This window comes from Ananas comosus, linkage group 1 (genome assembly GCF_001540865.1).
Source record: "Ananas comosus cultivar F153 linkage group 1, ASM154086v1, whole genome shotgun sequence".
In the NCBI taxonomy this organism is placed as follows: Eukaryota; Viridiplantae; Streptophyta; class Magnoliopsida; order Poales; family Bromeliaceae; genus Ananas; species Ananas comosus.
The window spans coordinates 23,689,547-23,707,969 of NC_033621.1; the positions used below are offsets into that span (position 1 = coordinate 23,689,547).

At 37.0% G+C, this 18,423-nt stretch overlaps 2 protein-coding genes across 2 annotated transcripts; both read right to left on the reverse strand.

Annotated features, from left to right (window-relative positions):
• Positions 96-963, reverse strand: LOC109720697 (cysteine proteinase inhibitor 4-like). The gene has a single exon (XM_020247970.1). The coding sequence runs from the start codon at positions 803-805 to the stop codon at positions 308-310; it is 498 nt and encodes a 165-aa protein (XP_020103559.1). The 5' UTR covers positions 806-963; the 3' UTR covers positions 96-307.
• On the reverse strand, positions 6,560-9,421 carry LOC109720641 (transcription factor bHLH78-like). The gene is made up of 9 exons (XM_020247885.1): positions 9,298-9,421; positions 8,491-9,049; positions 8,168-8,404; positions 7,998-8,063; positions 7,818-7,886; positions 7,643-7,717; positions 7,328-7,555; positions 7,148-7,241; positions 6,560-7,059 (listed from the first exon to the last, which is right to left on the reverse strand). The coding sequence occupies exons 2-9, from the start codon at positions 9,025-9,027 to the stop codon at positions 7,022-7,024; spliced, it is 1,344 nt and encodes a 447-aa protein (XP_020103474.1). The 5' UTR covers positions 9,028-9,049; positions 9,298-9,421; the 3' UTR covers positions 6,560-7,021.

The window sequence follows — 18,423 nt, forward strand, 5'->3', positions numbered from 1 at the left end:
TTCTCGCGTCATTTCTCATATTAATTTTACTGTCATTTGTTAATCTATCTGTTATAGAAGGGGAGGGGGGGCCAAAAAAAAAAAAAAAATAGTAGTACAAAAAAACACCACTCACTGAGTTTGTGAGCTTCGTTTGCATAACGCTTATTATTACAATTACTCCTACCACTTATTTTCTCCTCTTCGTTGGCCTCTCATTATTATTATTACACCAGTACGCCAGTCCCTTGCTCAAAACAAACTATTTATCTCTCTACACCACACACCAGTACGCCACACGGAAATGCATGTATCTGATCATCAATGGTCAGTACCGGTCGACCGCAGGCCCGAACGAGATCAGCGTCCGCGAGGGGAGCCACGGCTTGACCACCACGACGGCGTCGAAGCTCCGCCTCTCCCCTCCGTCGGCGAAGGCGGCGATCCTGAGATAGTACTTGATCCCGGACACCACCTGCCGCTGCGCCGCCACCACCCTCCCGAAGGTCAGCAGCCCCGCCGAGGTGGCGGCGCCGCCGCCACCGCCGCCGTCGCGGCGGCGGAGGCGGCGATTGTGCTCCTCGATGCAGAAGAGGCCGAGGTCTTGAACTTGGCTGTCGGTCTGCACGCCGCGCACCTCCGCCCGTCCCCCGACCTTCCTCCCCGGGGCGATGCCGCCGTCGTCGCCGAGGCGGATGGGGCCGACGTCGAAGGCGGCCGAAGCAGCCGTGACGGAAAGAGCAAGAAGGAAGAGTAGTATTGAGTTGAATGAGAGTAGAAGCGAAGAAGACGATGATATTGGAGAGCGAATGGAGCCTGCAGCCATTTTTTTTATATATGTATTGTTGCTCGCCGGATGGGGGATGGGGAAGTGGCGACACGATGGTACGAATATTTATAGCGGAAGGAGAGGGAGGCTTAACGTAAGCTGGGATGGGGTGGGGTGGGGATTATGGAGGAGAGGGATAATAGCGATGGGTAGAAGACACGTAACGTGACGTAAAGCGGGCACGGACAGCGATAGGGGGTGAAGANCACGATGGTACGAATATTTATAGCGGAAGGAGAGGGAGGCTTAACGTAAGCTGGGATGGGGTGGGGTGGGGATTATGGAGGAGAGGGATAATAGCGATGGGAAGAAGACACGTAACGTGACGTAAAGCGGGCACGGACAGCGATAGGGGGTGAAGAGCGAGCGGCGTGCCGCGTCTCCTCGGCGGAATGGCGTGCATGGGCGCGTCACGTGGGCTGCTGTTACGACCCCCCCTCCTTAGGTGCTGCCACCTCGCCTCTTTCCATTACGCCACTCCATTCCCCTCAACAACAAAACTTTCACACAAACAAATTATCTACTGGCAAATTTACCCTCCATCATATATGTGTGTGTGTGTGTGTGTGTAGAGAGAGAGAGAGAGAGAGAGAGAGTTGAGTTAAAATATTATTATATAGTAGCAGCGAATTTTATTGCTATTTATTTATTTTTAATAATAGAGCCTACAAATTGACAATTATTATTATTAAATATAATTTATACCATTTGAAATATTTAAAAATTAAATTTCGAATCTTTTCGACATTATTGATCTAATGATAAAATATTTCAAATTTTGTAATTTTAATGGTGGCCGATGTGAAATATTTTTTCGTTTAACAGTGTAAAAATATCTAAATCAATTAAATTTTGGTTAATTTTTTTTAAAAACTATTTAGAATTTATACTTCCGATCTTAATTATAAGATTTCTATCATCACTTTATAAAAAATATTTATTTTTAACTATTCATTTTTGTGTCCACTTGATGAACAAGAAAATAATATCGAAAAAGTATAAAATTTGATTTCTAAATGCTTTTAGTGATATAGATTATATTCAACAGCATAGATCGTCGATTTGTCGATTATATCATCGAAAGCAAATTGATGGCAATGAAGTCCATTTACTATCGATAACATTCCAGTTCAACTCTCTCTCTCTCTCTAGATATCTATTATATATATATTATATATATATATAGTATATATATATATATAATATATATATATATATATATATATATATATCAACGAACAAAGATTGCATAGGAACCACACATTAATGCTGGCCACCAGAAGCATCAATCATATATATATATAATATATATATATATATAGGATGTGATCATTTGTTCAAAAACTCGGGTTTGAATCGGGCTGCATTTGAATAGGCCCACCTCGAGCGTGGGCACAGTCCAAAACAATATATATAGCTTTGGCCCATATTTCTTAAACGAAAAGAAAAGATTACTTTAGCCCAAAGCCGAAACCAAATTCCATCAGGCCTTTTCTTGGCCTAACTTTTATTACAAAACAATATTTGTTGTATAAACATACATCATAAAAGAAGGACATACACACTTAGGCTGTCAACAAGCCGGCGAGTTAAAGTCGGCTCATATTCGCTCGTTTATTAAACGAGCTGTAGACGAGCTCGCTCTTTAAAATATTGAGTTGAAAAATTCATTTCTTGTTTGGCTTGTTTATTAACACACTGAACGGAAGCTAACTCGCGAATAGCAAGTTAGATTAGCCGTCCTACTACTGCATGAAAAGTTAAAATATAATTCTTGTTTACATTTGGGTTGGTCTAAATTCCATATATATATATATATATATAAAAGCTATGTCAAGCCAAATACTAGTGAGCTGACTCGAGCACGTGTTCAACTCAGTAAGTCTTCGAACTGAAATATATCAGCCTGCGTTCAACACTTCTTAAACAAGTAATCGATCTCGAACTCATTTTGAGCCAAATAAGAGTTAGCTCGCGACCAGTGAGCTGGATTGCCAACTCTAATACACCCCGATCGGGACTTGATAGTTAGTACGTGAGGTCCTAAACTCTAAGATCATTTAAAATTAAACAAAAAAGAAAGAGAACGAAGTAGATATGCTACTAGTTTCTCTCTCTCTCTCTCTCGAAAAAGGCCATACATGTATGTATGTGTTTTGAGACTTTGACGTACACAAGTTAAAGCTCACAAAAGACAGTGAAATGTCTGGTCCACAAAACAGCTAGCCCATATCCACTATCAGCCAAAGCCAATTAGGGTCAGGTTCAGCTTTTCCCAAAAGCGCTATAGAGAGTAGAACAAGCCACACACCCACATACATATATTTATATTTGGCTTTTAGGTCGAGTAGTGGTCCACTATGTATATTATGCATGCTTTTAAATGGTCCAGGTATAAGATACTACATGATCGCTCCAATTGCTTTGGACTCGAAAAGATTAATTGTTGGGAACATGCATTCAATGGGAATTAGAGGAAATGTCCCATATCTCATCTTGATAGTGAAATCTCAATGTAGACATCCCACCAACAACTTGTTTTTTACGGTGGAACTACGTACAAGGAAGTGTTCTATAAATATATACATGGCACCAACTACACTTCCCCCCCAAAAAAATGAAACAGAAAAAAGAAAACGAACACCGACCGTCCCTAAAGCAAGTGGCAAAGGGCTTGGTGGTTGGTACCCGAGACCCAAGTTTGAATCCTAGTTGATTCACATTTCCAGCTAAATTTATTTCTAAATGAAATATACGAAGCGGGTAGCGTGCAGCTACCTATCTCTCAAAAAAGAAAAAAGAAAAAAGAAAAAAAACCAACCGTGTATAAAGAAATAGTTAATAGATTTAGCTCTCTCCTTGATTACTTGGAGGTATGTTGGACTAGCTAGTTTTTTATAGAATATAGTTAAGCAATTACCAAAGGATTGATATATATATTACAAGGTCTAAACCTACATCTTTAATAGTTTTGGTTTAAGGGATTCCCATGTATATATATTTGCTCATCTTCGGCTCATACGTGACTCGCTAACCAGAGTTTCACAGAGTAGTTCAAAATATACTTTTGAAAGATACCGATTGTACCTAGTGTAGCTAGATAGGGACTTGATGGTTGATACTCGATCTTCACAATTTACATAACAATGAAATTATCAAATGTTGCGCACTTAAAAGAATGATCTATTTAATATGATTCACAACACCATCGAACAACCATATATATTATGTAAAACTTTGTATCAAAATTCGACAATTCCTAACTTTTTAAATGTACGTAAGACCGCAATAAAGTGCAATGTTAAATTTGAGAAACCGGTCGAAAATACAAGAAGGTTTTTCGAATTTTAGCCAAAAAAAAAAAAAGAAGATTATCTGTACATTCAAACAACATTAATAACCTGTCTAGTTAGGTTCTAGTAAATCATTTTGCTTGGCAATTTTGCCTTAAGATTTTAGGTTGTAAGTGGACAATGTTTGAGACCTTTCTCTACATATCCATGTGTTTGTGTGTCGCAGTCGCACCACACGATCCGTAACATCTGCTTCTACTTTTAATGCCTGAAGTTTTGTCTACAAAATAATTGTGGGCCTATCCGCATAAGATCTTTCATACGGAGTGTCCTTTTATTTATCTATTTATTTATTTTCTTTTTATGTTTAGCATCTTTCTCAATATCTAAGCTAAGCATTAATGTAATCTAACAGCTAGAGACAGTAGTGTGGACATAATAATAACTATTATTATTGGTAATGAATGCACAGTTTCTTCTATTGTAGGGTTTAGGGTTTGGTTGGCAAAGGTTGAGATAAAGCGAAATTCATCTTTTAATGCAGTGTCAGAAATTAGACGCAGTGTTTTAAAATTATTCGGTCGCATAGTTCATCAGATAGCTCGAGGCCACAAGAGTGATACACAATGGTACCAGATGAGTTATGTAGGTATATTACTATAAACCACTTGTTAAAATAATAATTCCATTCTTAAAGATTTGCGGGTTTCTGTAAATATTTGGATCCAATGTTTTGGGTTCGCTGGTTTCAATGTGTGCGTCTTGCACCATGCCAAAACTTTGTATTTTTAGTTTTACATTGATTATATTTAAAAGTTTATGTAATTAGAATATGATTTGTAATTATCGGAAGTAAAAGTTGGATTTATCATTTGTTATGATTTGATAGCTATTTTACATCTAAACACTTTCGGTCCCCGCCTCCAAATGGAATAAATTAACTTGAGCAGTTTCAATGATTCCGATCTGTCGCAACTTCCGATGCCTCTGAACCGCTAAACCCTCCTCTGCCAACATCGCTGTACAACGTTATCCTAAAATGGGTTGATTGGCTTGTTCTAAAGGGAACTGAATATGAATCCAAAACGAAATGTAGATGATACGGGACAACAATTTTCCCATATAACTTGGCATCAAAAATCAGATCCATCTCTAAATTTGTTTGAGAAGATAAAATATTTTAAAATTTAAATAATACCTTAACAACTTTTTTTTTTAATCGATTGCGAGTGATGGTCATCGCTTAATCATATTTTGTAAGGCGCAAAATTAAGAAATTTGCTCCGGTGGTAGAACTTGATTTGTGAATATCAGCTCCCTTCATCAAATATCCGTTCATAAAGCAAATAGCAAAAGGGGCTTGGTGGTTGGTATCGGAGGTCTCAAATTCGAATCCTAATTGATTCACATTTTCAGCTAAATTTATTTCTAAATAAAATAAACGAAGGTAGCGTGCTACCTATCTCTCTCAAAAAAAAAAAAAAAAAATCCGGGAAACATAAAAATTAAAGCACTACTAAGGCCCTTACAATTAGTAAGTTATATGGGAAATGTAATATTTCACATCTGATCACTTTTAGGATTCCAAAATAAGGGAACCAAAGAACCAAAGGTACGTTTTGGCTCAATCAACTGGTGAAGTTTCACTTCACTTGATGTAACTTCATAACTTGAATTGGCACCAGCAACCTGACACATTTGATGCCTTCTGTACTCCAATAAAGGCACCCACAACTGTTGTACCAGCACAATTGATTTGGTTCTTGCGTCCATGGCTTTAAATGTGAGCTTTTTCCCTCAGCTTATTAATTGGATCCAAAGAGGAAGGACACCAAGTATCTGTAGCCTCACCAAGCTCACAAAGCAAACCATGATGGGTGCATTGATTTATTCTGTTACCCAGTTGCAGTATGTCTGCTGCAACAGTGCAAGTACAACTACGACAGACTGCAGCAGAGATACAAATCAGACATACATGATTTTGGATTTGACGTAGTTCGAATCTTCATGATGGCTTTAAGAACAGCAAATTTCGGCAGCAACCAGATAGTTTCAATAGTGTAAAAGGTTTTTCGCAAGGTAGTTTGCGAATTGCAACTCAACAAGGGCGAAGAAATATATTTTTTTGAGAAAAAGATAGCACGCTACCCGCTTCATTCATTGAACAGATGAACTAAGCTACAGGGGTGAGGCAGCNAAATCAGACATACATGATTTTGGATTTGACGTAGTTCGAATCTTCATGATGGCTTTAAGAACAGCAAATTTCGGCAGCAACCAGATAGTTTCAATAGTGTAAAAGGTTTTTCGCAAGGTAGTTTGCGAATTGCAACTCAACAAGGGCGAAGAAATATATTTTTTTGAGAAAAAGATAGCACGCTACCCGCTTCATTCATTGAACAGATGAACTAAGCTACAGGGGTGAGGCAGCATGGCCTTGGGTGATGGATGAAAAAAAAAAAAAAAACCGATTAGCCATTACGATTAACGATTAACACCAACAAGTCAGCGGAGAAACATATTGCTCCCTAGAATTAGTGATATATCGAAGAACTTTGAATTATCTTGAAACAGTAGGCAGGAAATTGCGACGAAGTTATCGAAAGAAACACCATAATTTCAAGGTAGAAATCTGATGATGAAAAGAAACATTCGTCCAATCACAGCTCCGCTCTCTTGCTCGCCCCTTACGCCTTAGAGATGGTGCTTGTACTATATGCACCAAACGACATAATTAGCCTAGCGAGAAACTACAACATATGACATGAGATTCGCCCGAAAAATCATTTAGCGTAGAAAAAAATTATAGACTAGATTGAAATCCACTTAGGGCTATAAATTGTTAGTTTAAAGCTTCTACCGCTGCAAGCCGCCATCTCCATATACACAAAGGCATCATCACCCGAGTCACTTCGAGTTATCACAGTTCCATTTTCATGTGAACTGATTCTGATGGACCTGTTTCAGTTAAGCCACAATATGTGTGTTAGTAAGAAGCCATGAATTACGCTATAGAAATAGAATAGTATAGCTCAGCTGTACTTACCATTGAAGCTCTGAGAAGAGACTACCATCTCCTGAGTTTGTCCGATATCCATCTGAACTACACTCTGGAGATCATCCTCCCAAAACGTTCCCATCTGAGAAATTTGTATTCCTAAGTACTTTCTTTCATCGACATCATAAGATTGAACCAATAAATTGTGAAATTTAAAACTATTTTTACCTGAGAAGCAGCATCTCCGATTCCATTGAAGTAAGGATGGTGTGTGTTCATAGTTCGACAAAGAGCGGAATCTAATGGGTTGATAGAGCAATGGTTCTCCAAGACATTGGCGATAGAACAATTGAGAAGGTTTCCATGCTGAGGTTGGCTGGCGTATGATAATGCCACGCCGGATGTTTCTAAAGGAAAGATCGAGTTCACTAATGGACCACCACACGTTTGATGCATCTGAATTCACGAAAGAATGCAATATAAGGTGCATTGCTATCTAAGGACTACTAGAAAGATATCGGCTACAGAAATTAGTAAGCTCACATCTTTTGCGAGGAGATTAGGCAGATTATTGAAGTCCAAGTTGGGATTCACAGTGGCCAACTTCATTGAAAGAAACTGCAACAAGATGAATGAGGAGCAGGGGTCTTAGATGTGAATACACATGTAACGTCGTTAAAATTGCAAGCTTTTCTATTTATTCACCATAATTTTATACCTCAACTTGTCGCTGCAGCGACTGTACATAGTTTATGATTTCATCGAGCATGAGTGCTTTGCCAGTAACCTACAACAAGACATAATCTCATTGAGAATCTAAATTCATGAAGCAGAACGCATAATTCGTGATCAAGATTTTTTTTTTTTTTTTTTCTCAAAGTGAACTCTAAAAGTTTACCTTGTTACATCCAGGGACAAGGTCTTGTAGTAACTTCATCCGCTGGCTGATTTTCTCTCTCCTGACCTGGAATTAGGAAATTGACAAGAGAATTTGCGTATGAGCCGGAGAAAGGAAAGAGAATAACAATGTGAAATGAAGTTAATAAAAGAGGAGATTCAAAATTTTACCCTCTCTGCGAGGCTGTGGCTATCAGTTGCTTGGCCTCTTCTTGCTCTAACATGAATATAATCTTTCGGAGGCTCGGGAGGCTTCGTATTGTTCTTGCCTTGCTTCTGAACACCATTACCATTGTCGGTGGTGCTCGCATTATTTCGCTCAACCTTCGGCTTGATCGAATCGTCTTTGGTTCCCTCGCTCTCCCCCAATTTGCATTTCTTCGCGTTCGGATCCTTCGCCTCAGAGTTCTTGAAATTGCAAAATTTCACTCTCAGCGCAACGGTACAAAACTCGTAAGTAAGAGCAAAGGTTTAGTTTCAATTACTTGTTATACCTTGGGAGGATCATTGGAAGAAATGGTAGAACAAGTCTCTTTTCCTTTGCCCTTCGGCGCCGCTTTCCGCTTTCGTGCATTGCTCTCAAAGGGGGGACCTTTCAAGCTCACCTCGCCGCTCGCCGAGGCCGGATCCGAGACCGACGATTCCTCTCGGGCGTTCCCCAATTCCACATTGTTCGCCGTCAAACTCCGCCCGAATCCGGCGTAACCACCGCCGCCGCCATCGAAGCAGGAGAACCTCGCGGCCCGTTCGACAAACCCAGAGTCAGTGGGGAATTGATCCAAATGGGTGATGGGCATCAAACCCTCCGAAATGGGCAAGCTTCCCTGAGCTTGCTGAGTGTGGTGGAGGTGACTTATCATGGAAAGATCCAATTTTGGAGGGGAATTTAGAGGAGCAGCGGCCACATAGTGAGGCTGTGAGGAGATCTCACCATTTGGGTCAATGGATTGATCCCAATTGAGGTTGAAGAAGCACAGATCGCCCGGCGGTGGCGGTGGCGGCGGCGGCGGCGGTGGCGGCCCGCAATTCATCTCTTACTCAAGAGAGAGAGCACTGAGATGGTGGGTGATTGACAAGATTAAAGCACTAGTAGTTGGGGAAAAGAGGGGCTTTTTTAGTGGAGAATTGTGGAGGAAGGTGAAATTGGGGGGGTTGTGGATATGGAAAAGGTAAAAGTGGAGAGAGAGAGAGAGAGAGAGAGAGAGAGAGTGGAAAAGAGGGGTATTTGAAGAGTGTGGAGATGGTGGAGAAGGGGGGGGGGAGGGGAAGAAGGTAAGAGGAAGGAAAGGGAAGTGTTTGACCTCTATATATCAAAATGGGAAGTCTGTCCCCCTCTTCAGCTGGAAAAATCCTCATGGGCATCTCCTCAGCTTTTCTGCCATGAAAATAGGAAGAGGGTAGAGAGAGAGAGAGAGAGAGAGAGAGAGAGGGGGGGAAAGAGTGGTGGTGGAGGAGGGGAGAGAGGGAAGTGGGAAAAAGGAATTGATGATTTAAGATTTATCTCGGCATGAGTGGCAAAAAATTTGATGATTAATTCTGACATTTCGAATTTGAATTTTATATTTTANTGGGAAAAAGGAATTGATGATTTAAGATTTATCTCGGCATGAGTGGCAAAAAATTTGATGATTAATTCTGACATTTCGAATTTGAATTTTATATTTTAAATTAAATTTATTTTTAAATAAAATAAATAAAGTGGTAGCGTGCTATATATTTTTCAAAAATATATATATATATTTTTTGTTTTACAGTTTGTTTATATAATTGCTAATATTTATTTCTGAAAAGTTATTGAATTTTATATTTATCTTTCATTTTTTATATATACTTATTAAAAAGTTTCTCCTATTGTTTAAATATTATTATTTTGAAGGATTATTTGAAAGAATTTTAAAATTTAGAAGAGTGAATTTGAGAGGTAAATATAAAAATCGAAAAGTCGTCAAGAGTATATAGACAAGTGCCCCTATTTTATAAATTTATTTTATTTTATTAGGTGAAATGGCTGTATAGTTTCTATACTATTCCAAAATTATAGTTGAATATTTATATTTTTGGTATAAATGTTTTAATCTCTGAATTTAGAAAAAGATCTTATTTTGGTTATAAAAAAAATATTTTATTATTTTTGTCGTAGACAATTTGTTTATTTTAGTTTATTCAACTATGAATTGATATGCTTTTTATAGTAAAATTAACTTTTATGATAGAGTTAATTTCATGCAGATTTCGACAAATATAGTGAATTACAAATATATTTCTATAAAGTTCAACTTTCATATATTGTTCTTACAAAATTCCTTATGTTTTCAAATATATTTCTGTCGTTAGAATCTGTTAAAAAAAATAGTTAATCATAAATAAAATACTTAATCCTAATTAGTTAATAAGGTGAATTGATTTTTTTTTATCCTTCTTCAATTAATAGTTGGAATTTTTTGAGAGATATATTTATGATGACAAAAAAATCATTTCACTTATAAAATAAACAGTACTTTAAGGCAACAAATCAGAGAGACATATTTAAAAATATTAGAATTTTTATAGAAACAACATATAAAAGTTGTAATTTTATAAAAATATATTTATAATTTATTATATTTATAGGGGTTGTATGAAATTAACCCTTTATGATAATTTGGGACTAAAGTATAATGGACGCAAATGTTCGAAAACTGGAGTATTAAATAGCAGGTAAAAAGATGCATATTATAAGGACTATATATATATATATATATATATATATATATATAGAGTAGGGCTAGAATACTTTTACAAGTATCACCCAAGTGATACTTGTGTGTTTTTAGCCATTGGATCTACTTTTTGATTACTAATAGTCCTTGGATCAAACACTATTCCACCTACCACCACCTACCACCACCTACCACCATTATCTCAACCTCACATCTCTCCATCCAAGGGCTAAAAACACACAAGTATCACTTGGGTGATACTTTTACAAGTATTCTAGCTCTACTCTATATATATATATATATATATATATATATATTACTTATTTGTTTTGTTTTGTTTATTTTGTTTATCTTTTGTGCTGGTCCCTAAGCAGATGTGGTTGTTATAAGTTTTGAGCTCATCAATGATTAATAGGAGGAAGGAGACAAAAGGAGACCGAGGAGTTAATTACAGTACTTTTTTAAAAGAAAATTTTTTAAAAAATACTTTATGTTGTTAATACTATTGGTTGCGAAAGAGATGCTCTATTTCTTTATTGGTTAACTGTGGTGCACTGTTATTTGCTGATGCATGAGGTGGCACTGAGCACAACTCCATTTACTGTTAATCAGATTGTGTTTATTTTCCTTAATTTATCACAGCTTCTTGAAGTTGCATGAGAACTTTTTAAAAATGCTGCTAAATTTATCTAATAGGACATAGAACACGCTTATATATACTGAAATTTATATAATTTAGAAAGCATTTGATTTCGAAATGTGTCCTCGAGATTAGTGAAAAATATACATAAGAAAAATTTTGTCTTCGTGTTACTAACTTACTATCGTATTATTTGCCGGGAAATGGTGAATAAGTTTGTTATATTTTCGTATCCTCCTACTTTATTTCAAATGGGGATATTGACACTCACATTATAATCACCGAGTTATCTATATTTAGATACTAATTTACCAACATCCGTAAACTTTGTCCTCAGAAAACTCATTCGTCTCCTACATCACTATTGCATGGAGTGTGTACATCAATTGAATATAAGTGATAACCTAATAAGTAAAACCCACAGTTTTTAAGGTATAGCACTGGGTAGAAAAATGTTTTTCATTTTTACTTAAATAGATAAAATCTCTGCAAAGGACATCATGAAATGAGAAAGGTGGAGTCATTCATTTTGCTTCTATTGTACATAAAGCTTTTGCTTTCACAGGTCCTAGTTGCATTGAGTGCCCTCTCTTTAGGTTGAGAGATCCTTTCTATCCCCATTTTGGACTTTTCCCTGATGCAATGTACAAACAGTGAGCAAAAGCAGATGACACACTGATGAGGGTTCTCCCTTATGAGCAGTGGTTGAATAGTTACTGGTGTACCCTTAAAATAAACTAGGGCACTAATCATCTGCCCACACACATAAAGAAAGATTAAAGAGAAAATTAGAAGGAATAGGAAGTGCCTGTCACCTAACCATTGCTATCTAAAATGTTTCTTTACATATCTGCTTCTTATTCTATTGGCAGGCCTTGGGATTGCTGCAGACAGTCACATGCATGCCAGGGGGTAATTAAGCAATAACTGCTGCTACAGGTACCCTTAAAAACCCCATAATACTAGCTAGTCAATTTGTTCAAATCGAATTGTTTAAAAATAATCTTAATATCACCGCTCACGTATCATAGAATTTAGGTAGATCATTCTGATGTACCTTAAAAGAAAAGATAACGAAAGAAATATATCGCCTAACAACTATTTGTGAATTAGTGACATTTTAGTATCCGCATAAGGAATACATGAGGCATTGGCGCATTGCTCTCGAACAATTCTTATTTGATATGAAGGTGCTCTTGTTCCTTCTATACTGCCAACAAAAAGCCCTAGATTAGTACACATATTCCCTCCTAACACGTAAATAAAACCATACAGTTTCAAATTACCACCATTTTTTTATTAATTTCAACTCCTTAATTATCTCCTCCTTCACAGATTATGGGGGGGGTTGCTAGAGACAAAGTTTGAACTATTTTACTATGGACACAAATAGATTAAACAAGGAATGGTTGAAAATGGGGGCCCTTAAGTAAAATTATCTAGTGCCACTATTGGACATGTGAAGTGTGGGAAAACAATGGAATGAATGGTGAAGGGAGAGGAGTGAACTGTAAGCAACAAGGGTAAGTTAGTTGAAGATTCATTCAATGCTCTTGTAGGTTGTTAGTGTTAGTTGATGGGTTTAAACTTAGAATAACTACTCATATGCATTGCCCTAAAGTCAATCATTGAATTCAGCTCTCAACCTCCCTGAAACCTGGATTTGGTTGGGCTTCATTGTAGTTTCAAGCGGACAATTCTCTCCCTGTCGGTGATTTCCCGCTCGTCTCCTTGTTTTCCCGTGCAAAATAGTGATATCAATAGTGCAGATTTTGTTACTGTCAAAACAGACACATTGATCTTTGATGGCCCCCAAATGGACAATGACCAAGTTATACGCCGATTTCGCTCATAATTTGCTCACTTACGTGAATAATGAGCTATTTTATTTTACCAGTTCATTGCACCAATTTCGCTGCTGTGAAAATTTGCTCTATATTAGCGCCAATACCTGAAATCTGAGTGGTAAGACACGAGGTTGGGTTCTGATGGGTCTTGAATTTGAGTTTGATGGAGGGATTTCAAAAGAGGGTATAGGGGCTAAATAATAATGCCTGAAATTTTTGTACACTTTGCCTCTTTGTAAAATGAAAAATGTTCACTTCGCCCCCTGCCATTAGTAATCCGTTAGGATTCTGTTTATAAAGTATTATTATATATTTTTTATTACCAAAAATACCCTCAGTCTTTTCTCTTGTGTGAACATGATGAGGGGCAAAATGGTGAGGGGTAAAATGGTTATTTTATCATCACAGTTCGCACCATACCTTCCTGTGAATATTTTTTATTTTACAATGAGGCAAAGTGTAGGTTTCTAAATGACAGGGGCGGAAAGTGAAAAATCAGATTTTAATCGGAGGGTTTTCTATAATTTAGCCAAAAAAAAAAGAGAAAAAAAATTTCAGGAATATTTTTTTTTAAAAAAAGGCAAGCATCCAAGGATGGGATTAGTTAATCCAAGTACCCTACCCTCTAATGTGAAAGGTTTCTTTAAGGGGACAACAATAATAAAACTAACTCACATATATAATATATAATAATTAATAAACCACAACAGGTCAAGATCTAACAACCACACTCCTCTTGGTCTCATTTGAATGTTCCTTCCCTCTAATCACCCCCCAAGATGCCAACCCACTTTACCTCCATTCCCTATCTCCTCAAGGTAGAGTCCATCTTAGATTTTTCTTTTTTCCCCCTTTTTTTCCTCCTCTCTCTCTCTCTCTCTCTCTCTCTCTCTCTCTCCCATGACCATGTTGATGTCTCTTTACGATTTAAATAGTTAAAAATTTGCAAGGACAAATGCTGTATATTCTTGCAAGTTTGGGAATTACAGATTTTTTATTACAAAGTTTAATTCTCGAATATACTCCTCGAAAGTTTCAAAATATACAAATTTATTTGTGTCAATTGGCTAATATACTTTACTGTTAGAACCATTATGTTCTTAAAAAAATTGTTAACTATAATTTGGTAAGAAATTAAATAAATATATACAAAAATGTCAACTTAGATCCATCGACTAAAGAGGGACAAAATTTTAACTATTCGGAGGATCATTAATTAATTAAATTCGTAATTTTACTGCTACGTACATTTTTTGTCCACGTAGAACTATAAATAAAGTCGCCACAAAGCTGTAGTGCAGGGAAAGACCCGTGCATGTCTAAATATATATAATATTAATCGATAAAGTAAACAAATTAACCAATCCATCTTTGCCTCGGGAAACGTGGGATTTAATGATTGAGATAATGGGGATTTTGAACATTGCTTCTGATTATTTTACTGTGATATGAAGATACGTAGTTTAGACTTTAGAGAAGCTTTTGCAGCGCTGCTTCTGCAGTTTCTGAGCCCTGGCTATCTACATAGCCTACGTACATTAATTGTGCACAATTGGTGACAACAAGTGGGGTGAAATTTTTTAACTTTTTACCTTATGTTCGCGCGTTCGTACGCAGTATGGTCCATCTAAATTCCACCGGGGATATAAATTGGCGCCTATGTTATAGAACTTGTCGCTATGCGCTCATCGCCGTGCGCATCAAATAGTAGATTGGTATAATTAGTTGATGTTATTATATTCTATCGTAGCTCTTTCGAGACAGACGATCGATCGAACGGCTCCCTCGTAATGAATCCACTATTCCACGGAGAATAGACCAGATACTATACAATGGCGATGGAGCAACGATGGTTCTTACTCTGTAAAATCGACTTATGTGTCGTTGTCGGACGGGGGTACGAGGGATGTGCGAGCATCTCATTTGTGGAGAGTCAAAATCCCTCTTAAGGTTAAAGTGTTTTGCTGGCTGGTCCTTAATGAGAGAATCCCTACGACCGATAGATTAGCTAAAAGAGGTTGGGTTCAAGACTCAACCAGCGTACTATGCGGGTCGGCCGAGGAAACAGTAGACCATCTGTTCACCAGGTGTGTTTTTAGCAGGTTCATCTTAGTGTCGGGTGTAGATGGAGTTCAGACTCTAGACATGGAGGATGAGGTTAACTGCGCTTGGGACAGGTGAAGGATTAGGAAGAGCCAAAGAAAGAAAAAGGACTACCTTACAGATTTAATCGGTTGCTGGTGGTGCATTTGGAAGGCCAGAAACGACATGATCTTTAGAAAAATCCAACCGAACCCTGAGAGGGTTGTCATCACTCTCCGGCAGTTATTGAAAGAGTGGGATTCGGTTCTAAATACTTGAACCCTTTTTTCTTTTTCTTTTTTTTTTTTTCTTTTTTTATCGGGGCCCTAGATGCTCCATTCTTGTAGCCTACTTCATTTTTTTAATGAATGAAATGGGTAGCATGCTACCTTGTTTTCAAAAAAAAAGAATGAAACACTTCATGTAGTCAAAATACGTGGGAGTTTAGATTCGTGGAACAAATTTGATGATTTGATTGCCTCGTTTTAGAGTAGGATTTCGTCGGAGTACGGGTGTCTTCTACTAAGGAAGTCAAACTTTGATTGAAGATTTTTTTGGACTTTTCTTTGAGTGTAATAATTGTTTGGCTTTTATTGTACTGTTTTCATTTTTAATAAAAATAAAAAAATTACCGACCATCTCTAGAGCAAGTGGCAAAAAGCTTGATGGTTGGTATTCGAAACCCAAGTTCGAATCCTAGTTGATTCACATTTCCAGCTAAGTTTATTTCTAAATGAAATAAACGAAGCGAATAGAGTGCTACCTATCTCTAAAAAAAAAATTAAAAAAAAATGAAAAAATTCTCACTTCGCCAAAATATTTGTTTTCTTTATACTCTGTATACTCTGTTTTTACGGAGGAAAAGAAAATTAATTTTCTCCTTTGTAATGCACAAATATTTAGGCAAAACCTAAAGCTTGGGCCCAAACTTAAGACTAGGCTAAATGGGCTGGGTGCGACTCGGGCTCGTTAAGCCCAACAAATGTGGTGTTACGATTAGGATCTTAACATCACAAATGTGGTGGTACTCGGGCCCATTTGGTGTTCGCGGCAATCGCAACTTGCGAAATACTTCTTTGTCTCTAAATAGGATCTTAAAAAATATGTTTAAACAAACTCATCAACTGCATACAGAGCAATTAGTTAAAACTTAAAACTCGATGATCACATTTTTAGTTAAATTTATTTTTTTTATAAAAAAAATAAAACAAGTAGTTTGCTATTTTTATTTTTAACCAATTAAAATTCATTGCCAACGTCGTGTTATTACCAAAATAAATAAATTATTTTCGAGCAATATGTTCTCATCATATGTAATATAATTTGTGGGCATCACTCAAATTCAAATTCAAATGTTTAATATATCGGGTCCACGCTTTGGAGACCCCCTCAACGGTAGTCCATTTTTTGAATTTATCCCGTGAAACTTTTACTTCCTTTTTAATTAATACCTCTTAGTTTTTTTATTTATGATNAATATTACCAACTAGATTACTTAGTGCGTTTAGCCAAACACCGTCATATTTTTTTATTCCCATTGGATTACTAGGAATCTTTAAAAGATAGCGCGAACTAAACACACCCTTAAGGTTAAAGTGTTTTGCTGGCTGGTCCTTAATAAGAGAATCCCTACGACCGATAGATTAGCTAAAAGAGGTTGGGTTCAAGACTCAACCAGCGTACTATGCGGGCCGGCCGAGGAAACAGTAGACCATCTGTTCACCAGGTGTGTTTTTAGCAGGTTCATCTTAGTGTCAGGTGTAGATGGAGTTCAGACTCTAGGATGAGGTTAACCGCGCTTGGGACAGGTGAAAGATTAGGAAGAGCCAAAGAAAGAAAAAGGACTGCCTTACTGATTTAATCGGTTGCTGGTGGTGCATTTGGAAGGCCAGAAACGACATGATCTTTAGAAAAATCAAACCGAATCCTGAGAGGGTTGTCATCACTTTCCGGCAGTTATTGAAAGAGTGGGATTCGGTTCTACCTACTTGAACCCTTTTTTTTTTTATTTTTTTTATTGGGGTCCTAGATGTTCCATTCTTATAGCCTAGTTCATTTTTTTAATAAATAAAGCGGGTAGCGTGTTACCTTTTTTTCAAAAAAAAAGAATGAAACACTTCATGTAGTCAAAATATGTGGGAGTTTAGATTTGTGGAACAAATTTGATGATTTGATTGCCTCGTTTTAGAGTAGGATTTCGTCGTAGGAGTACGGGTGTTTTCTACTAAGGAAGTCAAACTTTGATTGAAGATTTTTTTGGACTTTTCTTTGAGTGTAATAATTGTTTGGCTTTTAGTGTACTGTTTTTATTTTTAATAAAAATAAAAAATTACCGATCGTCCCTAGAGCAAGTGGTAAAAGGCTTGATGATTGGTATCCGAGACTCAAGTTCGAATCCTAACTAGTTGATTCACATTTCCAGCTAAGCTTATTTCAAAATGAAATAAACGAAGCGAGTAGCGTGCTACCTATCTCTCAAAAGAAAAAATAAAAAAAAAAATTTCTCACTTTGCCAAAATATTTGTTTTCTTTATACTCTGTATACTCTGTTTTTACGGAGGAAAAGAAAATTAATTTTCTCCTTTGTAAGGCACAAATATTTAGGCAAAACCTAAAGCTTGGGCCCAAACTTAAGACTAGGCTAAATGGGCTGGGTGCGACTCGGGATCATTAAGCCCAACAAATGTGGTGTTAAGATTGGGATCTTAACATCACAAATGTGGTGGAGCTCGGGCCCATTTGGTGCTCGCGGCAATCGCAAATGGCGAAATACTTCTTTGTCTCTAAATAGGATCTTAGAAAATATGTTTAAACAAACTCATCAACTGCATACAGAGCAATTAGTTAAAACTCGATGATCACATTTTTAGTTAAATTTATTTTTTTATAAAAAAGATAAAATAAGTAGTTTGCTACTTTTATTCTTAAACAATTAAAATTCATTGCCAATGTCGTGTTATTACCAAAATAAATAAATTATTTTCGAGCAATATGTTCTCATCATCTGTAATATAATTTGTGGGCATCACTCAAATTCAAATTCAAATATTTAATATATCGGGTCCACGCTACGGAGACCCCCTCAACGGTAGTCCATTTTTTGAATTTATCCCGTGAAACTTTTACTTCCTTTTTAATTAATACCTCTTAGTTTTTTTA